Consider the following 11075-nt stretch of genomic DNA (forward strand, 5'->3'; position numbering starts at 1 on the left):
GATCCACTAATACGCGGCGGAGGCTCTTGCCACTGCAGCGTTGTCTCCAGAGAGCGGCCTGCCGAGTGCCGCCGTGTGCGCACTGCGCCGCCACAGTGACGGCTTGGCGCTGGCTGTTGAGAAGAAGGAAAAAAAAATGGGTGTCTCGTTACGCTTGCTCCTAGTTCTTAGCCTTGGAACAGTTTAAATCACACAGCTTATTTTGCGCACATTAGTAACATAACCACGATTATCTAGCGCAGGGTAAAGACTGCTCAGCGCCTTTTTTTTCTTTCCCGGGTTTTCCGGGTTCATATCCGTTGCGGCTCTTCTACACACCCAGCGCTCTGAGAGAGGACGGTGCGTCTGCCGTTTGCTCCCAGGTGCTCCTCGTGATGTGCCGAAGCTACCGCGTTTAGTCGATTTTAGCCACTACCTTCTTTCACGATCGTGGTGCGTGTGAGTGGTGTGTTTGATTCCAAAAACCTTAAAATACTCCCCCCCCCCCCCCACACACACACACTTTTCTTTTTCCGGCAATGCATGTGGAGACAGGCGCAAGAAATAACTATTTGTGGCTAAACTTCTCGAAGCAACGTGCTCCCACGATTCCCGTGAAACCTGCTGAGCGCAGCCCGTACCGGGCCCACGTGACAACACGTTATCGGGGTCGCTTTCGGCCGGTTTTCAATGCTTTGTGCCACCATTTCTGAAGTAGTGTGGAAACACAGCAAAATATGAACCAGGCAACGCGCCAATCTCACATCTCCTGCTCGACGGCAAAGTGAGCAAGCGCGCTTGGTGGCCATGTATTGTGGATGCACACTTTTCCTTGCAGAAAAGAGCGCTTAGACTAGCTTCGAAACTTTGTTTTTTTTTTTTTTTCACAAGCTTCTTCCGACATGTGGGAGGAGGTTAGATACGCGACAATACGGTATACCGTCCCTTTCGTCAAAAAGGTTCCTAGTCAGATTGAAGAAGCGATGGTTATGAACACTTCGAAAGAGGTGGTGTGCAACGTGCGCGCTTTCGTAAGGAGTAGTCAGCCTCAGCTTTCCACATCATCCATACGCCGCATTGTGAGCGAGCTCACTGGTGCGAGTGAGCGTGCCCTCTCCCGTTTATCGAAGCGCGGCCCCTCTCTGGCGCTCTGGAATCTCAACGCGAAGAAGACTGAAACCACTACCTGGGATTGTGTAAGTAAAAAAAAAGATGAGGAAGAACCAGCGTGAAAGGTACGCAACCTTCACCCAGGCTGCTCTGGGACAAAAAGTGCATCAGTATTATATGCAGAACGAGTTGCCGACTGCCGCAATGCTACGGAACGACGTAATAAATTACCCAGACACGGATATGCCGAACGTAAGTGTCCGTATACGTTGCAGGTGACGCCAAACGGTATCGGGTTCGCTTTCTGTAGCGTACGCCTAACTATTTAATTCTGGAAAGAGATAATTAACATCGTCGCGTGCCGCCGGAAGTACCTCCGGACGATTCGCGACATGAGAAAACAGCGAAAGCAAGTACGCATTTTGCCTCGTATTTTTGAAGATGTCACCGCATGCACAATATGACAAGGCAAATCGAACAGGTTGTCTAGTTGTTCAGGTGCAGATTTGTAAGGCAATTAAAATGGAAGTGCGCCGCGCAGTGCGGTGTCAAGAGTAGAGGTGCGAAGCTCGAAAAAAATAGCAACTTCTCAGAAAAAAAAAAGAAAAACTAGTGTTCTCTATTTTTTTTCCTTGCCACATTCTGACAAATTTGTCACAATATCCGCGGAAAAACGTACACATGTAAAGCTTAGGCTCCACACAGTGCAAAATGTGAGACCTGTCGCATTCGCGTCGCTGCTCAGGCGCCTGTCCCGCAACGTAACTATCCAGAGCTTAACGTGCTCATCGGGGTGGCGCAGTAGTTACGGCGCTCGACTACTGTTCCCATAGATGCAGGATCGAAACCGGCCTCGGTGGCCGCTGACCGATGGAGGCGAAAAGCAAGGCGGTCGAAATTTCCAGAGTCCTCTACTACGGCGCCTCTCATAGCCTTAGTTGCTTTGGGACGTTAATAACCCCACAAACCAAACAAAACCAGCTTATCGAAGCGGTCAGACGAACGTCTGCTCTCCGCGAGCGTAGAAAGAGCACGTGACGTAGCGGCACCCAGCACGCATGATGCATTGGTGGGACTACTAGCACTAAACCAAAACGCGGATCGGCGAGACGAATATCAACTCCACCGTCAGTGAAGTTTCGTCGTCTGGGTTGCTTTTTCACGCCTGTTACCTACATTATTAGTGTTATGGCTCTTGAGATTTGACATTACGCTTTTGTAATGCTTAAAAGAAGCTTTCTAATTTTTCACTTTTTCGAAAATTTCTGATAACGAAAAAGCTAACAGAAACCTTTATTTTTTTCGACCATTAAAAATTTCCGGACATTTTGCTTCTTTGCAGGGAGTCGAAGTTTGGGGTTTACGCTGGAAACGAAGCTCCGTATTGCCCCCCCCCCCCCCTTTAAAAAAAAACAAAAAAAAAAAACACGGACGGTGGTCGATTCGAAAAGCGGTTCATGGTACAAGTATAGCCCGAGCATTAATCAAAAGAATGAACTGGATACGGATAAAGCTCCGTAACACAGTGTTCAACTTGATAAAGTACCAACTTCGCGTAAGCTCAGGGTGGACAGAAAAAAAAAAAAGAAAACATTTCGCTTTCGGGTGACCAGCCTGCTCATTGTGGACTTAATTCAATTGAACTGATATGGAGTAAAGTATACGTCGCTGCCAACCACGTCCACACTGCCCGCAGTACAGAAAGTTCGTGCACCAAGAGGTCTCTCGTGTTACTGCAGGGAAGTGGCCGCGTGGCTGGGAGAACCATTGCAGCATGATCGAGCAAATAGCACGCAGCGTGAAACAATTGCAATTTCTCGACAGTCGGAGTATAACTCCTCCAATGCAAGCAGCGATATGTGCAGCGTGGAAGAGCGGGAAAGAGGACACCAAATCTCCTGGTAAAATTTAATTTCTTATAACTTCTGTAGGGACCTATTGGCACGTTGTGGAGTCAGTAATCCATAGTTTTTGTTATGAATTTATTTCGTTACAGCGCTGCGTTTACACGGCCCAACCAAAACCTGCCTCATGTAGTTTTAACTTTCATATAAAAATAGTTGCTTTGATCTACTGGTGTAATCATTCTTTGAATACTTAGACACGCATACAACAGATGTTCTCTACGAGTATTAGGAAATACCAGTTGAGGAGCTGTCTGTTCTTCACAACTCGCTTTTTATTTTGAGCCGATACATAACAGGATATCGCGCATTACCGGACGTTAGAGATTGTCTTCTAGCGTTAAAAATAGGTACGTTAAAGCTACAAAGTATGACAGTGCGTTGAATTAAAGAACTGCACAATTAGCCGGAGCCAACAGTTATAATCGGCTGTCTCAGTGTACGCAGATATCCACGTTTGATCGCCTATATAGAAAAAATAGTAGTGTCTGTCAGATTTCAACTGGCTCGTCGTCAAGTAATTAATATTTGTTTTTCTCACATGCGATCACACAAGGAGGGTCCTTAATTGTTCGTGACTTCATACAACAAAGCTGTCGTCAATGCGCCATGCGTCCATGAGTTTATATTTCCACTAAATACAGTCGTTTGTAAGCTGCATTGAACAGTTATTTGATCTGAAAATGATGAAAAGATGCCGGCATCCATTGATGGCCCCTAATTGGAGTTCGAAAGAGATTTTTACCGTCAAATCATTTATGTGCCTCGCTGTGGAGAGGGCTTACGAGAGATGGCGTTATTTGGTAAAAATAAATTTGTGATTGAAACTCAGGTAATTGTGATGTAGGTCATAAGAAAGCCAATAAGGTGTATCGTATATATAAAAAGAAGTCAGGGTGTTTAAATCACTTTTTCCAATTTTTTTTTGCACGCATAAATAATTAAATGGCAAGAAGAACGTTGAGAGATGGAAAGCGGGCAGATTGGGTCAATAAATCACTCGCGGAATGGCAGCACAGTGGAAACCAACAACATCAAAGGGGCATGAGTATGACACAGGGAAAGAGGAATGTCGGTGGCCGCTAAGAAAAACAATTTGGTTTCTAACGTAAGGAAAGCGAAAGAAGAGGCTATGGAATTTTACGTGGGCGGATGAAGTTAAGAGTGTTTGCAGGTATAGCACAGGACCGGGTGAATTGGACGAGCACAGGAGGACCCTTCACCCTGCAGTGACCATAGTCGGGCTGATGACTATGAAAATATCTCTTTGGAGGGTATCACAAACCCACGCATTTAAGGTCAACAAAGGCGCGGGACCCCCTTTCCGGTTACCCGTCGTCTCTTATCGTCAACTCGTGCAGTACGCGTGTCGGTATGGGATTGAAGAATAAGTTAGAGTGCTGCCTTTTACATGGAATTGAATATTTATAGACAGTAGTCCAATTATACTGCATTATAATAGAGTACAATAAGAAAAATAAAACGCCACGATATGATAGTGATAAGAGAGCACTTGGTAAAAGACAGGAGGAAAACCCGACAATGAACAAACCACTCCAATAAAAAATGACTATAAAGATAACAAAACAAGCACTCCAGATAAATAAATATTTGCAAGGGTTACATAGAAAACACAGCGTAAAAACAGTCAGATAAAGGCTTAAACAAAAGCGAAAACAATATTCGGTTAACCAACATGTGGCAAAAAGGAATTCTCACGGCTTTCTTGTTAGATGAGGGGTCGAAGGCTGGGTTGATCGGTGGCGGCGGCCATACAAATGAGGAGAACTATGCGCGTGCTTTTTCGCCGCTTGGGAGTTCTGCCGTAGTTTTTATTTTCTACTCTGTGCGTCGAAACGAGTGTGGTGACTTGTGACAGTGCAGTGCGCGGAAAAATAGGTATAGCTGAGCAAGCTCCGCAGCGCGTGCTGTTCTGAGGATATCGGGTGATCCTAGAATGTTGAGACGTAATTTAAGAATAACTGCTTGGTGCGCGATCGGAAACTGTACGAAGCCAGCGCGTGTATGGAGTACGCGAGGAACTTCACAGCGCAGAGAGGCCCTCGGATATCTTCGGAAATGCGCTATGAACAGCACCTTCTACGACGTCGGCTTGGAAGTGAGTTTTATTCGGCCCTTTCGGTGTCTAGCTCTTCACCACATATGTAATTTGTTATTTTTTTTATGTAGTTGTTGGCAAACCCACGCAATATATCACGAATGCCAGTTGCATCTGCAAGGCCGGGGGCCAATGCTAACGATGAGCCGCATCGCTCTCGTATGTTTTCCAAGCAAACCGAAAACACTTGATTTTCGGTTGCTTCCCTGCTATTTTTTTATAACTATTATGGCACCCATAAACACAGCTGTAAATCGAGCTGTAAGATTTAAAGGACGTTTTCTCTTTGCGGGGAGCCATGAACGCGTGGCAAGAGCGCGCGCACTCCTGCAATGTGCTTCGCTCTCGATGTCGTGCTTCCTCAGGCTAGTCTTTCCAAAACCAAGCGCCGAGAAAGGCTGAAAACTATCATTACGAAGTCGTCAAAAAAAACAAAAACAAAAAAACAACATCCCACTGGGCAGGAAGGCTACGCGCTCTCTACAACAAAGGCCGTGTCCGAAGACCTGCCGAGCACTGGTTCCAAGCATGCACGCATAGTACAACTCTTAGGGCTTCAGCTGGGTCCAGAAGTACAAAAAAAAACAAAAAAACTACCCCGTTTTTTTTTTTTTTTTTTGCGTGCCGCGCGCTCGAAACAAACAAGCGATCGGTCGTGCGCATGCTTGAAAGAAACGTAGCGTGCAGTCCGGAAAAAAAGGGGGGGAAATGCGCAGCCGGACCGAAAAGCAATGGGTGCGATATGAGGTTGGAAATGACCATGTAGACAATAGTAAGTAGAGGCTCTTGTTACAGTCGGCGTTTATTTATTTATTCTTACCGGGAATCAGGAACAAATCGGAACACAGCGTCAGTGCTACCCACGGCTGCGGATCCTGACAGCCGCCTTTTTCGACGGCGCCTCCCAGATGGCGCCACATGTACGGCCAAAGCTGCAGCGCACCAGCCCAACACTATACCCATACCACTCCACGGCAGATGCAAGGATGCAAGCGCCACGCCGCCGCTATCATGCGGCAGTTGCACTTTCGCGCGTTGTTCGCGTCGTCTTATTGGCTTGTGCGTCTGGTGAGCTCCACCATCCGCGTTGCTGGTGTTGTCGCGGGCGCAGTTGAATTAGTCGCGGCGGTCCCTTTGTCGTGTCGTTCCTTCATGCGTTACCTATGCCATCATGTCAGTGTAGCGCGATTCCGCTCTACTCGGTAGGGTCGTCTGAGCAGCGTCACCTGGCGACAAATAGCGGAAATATTAAGGCGAAAGTCTTTAATGCCTCATCGTTGTCGTTTGCAAAATGTGTCGCGCGCTTTTGCGGCGGCTCTGATTGGTCCAGACGGGATGACTGAAGGAAAAATGGGCTATGGACAACTCGGTTTTTTAGAAGTCGTCTGCATGTGAACTAATAAGTAATATTCATCAGAAGTTAGTCATTTTAAAAGCGGTAATCTTTCACACCATTACTGCTCGAAATCGCCGCCTTGTCAAATGAGCACTAAAACCTTAATGTAACCTAAGGAAAGCTGCCGCAAGAAATTAAGGGAGTTTAAGCATGTCTTGAACCTGGTGATATAGCGAAGGCTGTGAGTTGCACGGTTTTACAACATTCTTCTCAATGCTGAACTGCTCGCGATTTAGGGAGCCTTGTCAGGAGTGCCTTGCACCGGAAGTGCTTCAATACGTATTCTTACTGATTCCTATGAAGCTTACAAGGAAATCGCTGCTCCGGGTTCACAAGATGCAACAGCTACGGCCATACAGCGTCTCCTTAAACGCCACCAACTCGCGACCAGAACTGTCGCTATTCACTGGACCCCAGGTCACTCGGATGAATCAAGGGGCAAAGCGGCGACACACGCCGCGCCTGCCTTGGCAGGTGGGATGTCCACATTTACTTCCCCACCCCCCTTGAATTATCCTTACTCGACCTTAGGCGGGCAACTCACCCCTTCTCTTGCCCTTATGCACTATACTCGGACCAGTCTTCGTAGCCTCAGTCAGCATCGCATGCAGGTGGCCACGCCAGACCCACCTTTTACGAGAAAACCCACCTCACCCGAAGTCAAGGAGTCTTTTTAAACAAGCTCATTGCCCATGCGGCTTACACGCCACGTATTATGGCCCGCTGGCGTCAGTATACAGAGAAAATGATTACGTGCCCCCACAGTACGACTCTAACTCGCGGCGGCATATCTCATCTACTCTGGGATTGCCCTGCTTTTTCCACTGGACGCTCCGAGATCAAACCCTACCGCCTGAACTACCGTTCCCTTCTAGAAACACGCTAACGCACAGATATTTGCCAAGTATGGCTCGCTTAGTGGCCTGATTAGAGCAATGTGATTTGAGTGACGACCTAAACAATGAAGATTCTGTCTACTCCCCTTTATCCCCATCCATGGCCATGAGCCTTCCCATTCAAGCCTTCTGTCTGCACGAGGCAGTGGGCGGAGGTGGTGAAGGGTGTCAGTTTCTGGCCCTACGAGCTGTGACGGTAGGTCAACGCCGCTTGCGGCGGGGATAGCCACCCACCGAATTTTATCTGTTGTAGACCGTCATGTCATTCCACCCGCCGCTGCTTCGGCGGTGGACGACGGCTTTTGTTGCGACGCGCGTCTTTCTCTCCCTCTTCTTTGGAGAGGGCGCTGCAAGCATCCGAGGCGAGCGGACGCGTGTCATATGCGCTCCGCCGTTTTTGGGCTTTTTGACCCGTTCAACCCGACTGGACCACCAAAATTTTGGCTGGGATCGACGCCGGAAGTGAAGAGGATCACGAGGACCCCAAATTCAAGCCGGTGATTCCAATATTTGGATTTTGTCGGCATTTGAATTTTCCTTGTGGCCGACCAGGCGTTAAGCCTAACGAGGCTTAGCAAGAGAGCGGGGCTCCGCGGCCTCCCCGGCCTCGGCCCGAGGTAAAGAAGGCCCGGAGTGATGTCCCGAGCAAGCGACCGCAGCTACGACCGACCCTCAGCGACAGGCCCGACAAGATTTTCGGCCGACTCGCAAGAATTCATGGAGGAAGACCTCCAGGACACCACCGAAGCGCCTCCCGAGCAACAGGTCCGAGGCGGACCCGCGGCGGCAGGCAGCCAAGCCCTAGGAAGCAGCACCCCTTCGACGCAACGCTCACAAGTAAGCAACAATGGCGGAACCGACGCAGATTGGGAAATCGCCATGTCGAGAAGGCAGAAGAGACGCCAACGCAGCGATAACAAGCAGCAAGTCTTGGCGGGAACGAGCCTAGGGAACGGGCCTTCCCTAGGCGCGGCGAAGGTCACAGATGGAACGCCAGCTGCGCCAGAAAGGAAAGAGAAAGTAGGAGCGCCGAGGCGGAGACTGCCGCCGCTCCCCAGAGACGACCTTAAAATAGTCCTTCGGCCGAGGGGACTCGCTGTTAAAAACCTGCAGACGCACCAAGTGGCGCGGGCGGTAGTCGCGGCTACCGAACAAGGATGTAAGGCGGAAGACCTCATCATCCGACTGCGCAACGGATCGAACATCATCATCATCAGCACCGACAACGAAGAAGCGGCCCAGAAGATTAGGCGCATCATGCAGCTGAGCTTCGGGGGCAAGAGCTACGCCGTGAACGCCCACGTAGCAGCACCGGAAGGAACGCTGCGCGGGGTCGTCCACGGCGTGGACCCGGGAACCTCACCGGAAGAACTCAAGACTAACCTCAGAGTCCGCACGCAAGGCGTGAAGATCCTGGCAGCCAGAATGCTCGGGAAATCCAGCACGGCCGTCATCACCTTCGACGGCCCCATTCTCCCGAAGCAGGTGCTGTACTACGGCGGGGAGATGTGGTGCTACCCGTACCGGCCCACGAGGCAGGTGTGCTACGCCTGCGGCCAACAGGGGCACCGAATGGACGTCTGCCCGAACCCGGAATCCAGGACCTGCAGGCAGTGCGGATGCCAGAATCCGGAGGCAGGACACCAATGCACACCCAAGTGCCTGCTGTGCGGCGGCGATCACGCGGTGGGCACGAGAGACTGCAAACAACGCCTCAAGTCAGCGAGCGAGCTGAGGTGGGGACCCCAGCAGCAGCAGCGGCGCAGCCGAGGCCGCAGCCGGGGAAAAAGACCAAGATGGTTCCGGGACGAGAGCCAGGACCCGGGCCGGAGCAGCCGCGGAAGCAGCCGGAGCCAGAGCCAAGGGTCCAACCGGGACGGGTCCTACCCACCCCTGGGCAACGCCGGCAAGCAACAGCCGCAGCAAAAGCAGCAGCCGTGGCAACAGAAAAAGAAGAAGAGCGGCGGAGGTGTTAAGGTGAGCTGGGGAGACGGCCCTCCCAAATCACTTTTTGCTCCGCACTCTAACACTAACAACATACAATCCACACAAGACAAACAACTATTAAAAGAGATTTCGAGCCTCAGGCGCGAACTAGAGCAAAGTCGCGAGGAAGCGAGGCAACTAAAGAAACAACTAAACGACATTATCAGAGAGAAACAAGAAATGAGGGCGGGTTATTCGCCGGCTAGAACGCCGACTCCACCACCTCAGGCGATGGACATGGCGCAACAAACCCACGAAGGGGGAACCCCAATTGATGATATAAAAAACCTCATAATGGCTCTACAGGGACAGATGCAGCAAATGCAAAGTGAACTGCAACAGACACAACAAAAGTTTGCCCTACAAGAACAGAACTTTAGAACCTATGTTAAAAACAACACCACGCAAAGAACCACCAACGACGCCAGAGACAGACTATACAACGAACGCAGGTTCGGCGCAGAGACCCCCCCCAACACAAACAACAATAACAAAACATGGCAGAATGCCACCGACAACTAGAACTTTGGCAATGGAACTGCAGGGGGTACAAGCGTAAGCAAGGCCTCCTGCAGCAATTCATATACACCAGAGGAAACCCACCGGATGTAATTATGTTACAAGAAACAAACAACACCCCAACACTCAGGGGCTACACGTGTCAGGAAAGCGGACGCACTGCGACCCTCATAAGCAAACAAGTAGTAGCCATAGCACACAAAGAAATAGAGGACACCCAGGTCGAACATGTAATTACAGAGATAATTCCCAAAAAGAAAACAAATTCCAAAAGCACCTATATCGTAAACCTATACAGCCCACCCAAGCAAACAAATGGGAACTTTATTAGGCTCTTTGCGGAGGCGAAAAAGTTGGCGGGACAAAACACCTTAATCATAGCGGGCGATTTTAACGCCAAGAGTCCGAGATGGGGCTATAACAGAGAGGACAAAAAGGGGCGCGGTATCTGCACGGCGGCAGAGAACGTAGGATGTGAGCTGCTAACCGACGAGAATCAACCGACTAGGCAAGGGAACAGCGTCAGTCCAGACACGAGTCCCGACCTAACCTTCATAAGGGGCGCCAAACAAGCAGAGTGGGAAAACCTACTCGAGAACCTTGGAAGCGACCACCACATAATAAGGATCTGCACAGTGGCGGACAACGTCAGGAGGAAGATTGGCACGGCTCGGCTGACGGACTGGGACGCCTTCAGAGCGCACTGCAAGCAGCTCGAGGGCGACATCGGTTCTGCGGAAGAGTGGAGCCAACAACTCAGACGAATCCAAGACCTATACACGAAAGAAGTAGACAGAACGGAACAAACGCCGGAGGTGGACAAGCGGCTCCTCAAGCTATGGGAGGCGAGACGCGGGCTTACCAAGCGGTGGAAGAGACAAAAACTCAACAGGAAGCTAAAGAGGAAAATTGCCGATATAACCAAGCAAACGGAGCAGTACGCGACGCAGCTGGCCAGGCAGGGGTGGCAGCAATTCAGCAACACGCTGAACGGCACCCTCAGCACAGCCAGAACATGGCAGATCCTCAAGGCCCTCATGGACCCGAGCAAAAACAAATCCGAAGGCAGCAAGTCGATACAGAGGCTGGTGCACCAATACGAAGGCACGGACGAACAACTACTCGAAGAGGTCCGGATCAAGTGCTACGGCAAAGATCAGGTCGAG

The 11075-nt window shown here is 50.1% G+C and overlaps 1 protein-coding gene across 1 annotated transcript; it reads left to right on the forward strand.

Moving 5' to 3' along the window:
• The first annotated feature begins 8040 nt into the window (after positions 1-8040).
• On the forward strand, positions 8041-9912 carry LOC146180511 (uncharacterized). The gene has a single exon (XM_084577764.1). It carries the CDS (start codon positions 8041-8043, stop codon positions 9910-9912), a length of 1872 nt encoding a protein of 623 aa, XP_084433890.1.
• Positions 9913-11075: the final 1163 nt, after the last annotated feature.

The sequence above is a fragment of the Amblyomma maculatum genome, chromosome 8 (assembly GCF_055883805.1).
Source record: "Amblyomma maculatum isolate TAMU_Amacu chromosome 8, ASM5588380v1, whole genome shotgun sequence".
Classification (NCBI taxonomy): domain Eukaryota; kingdom Metazoa; phylum Arthropoda; class Arachnida; order Ixodida; family Ixodidae; genus Amblyomma; species Amblyomma maculatum.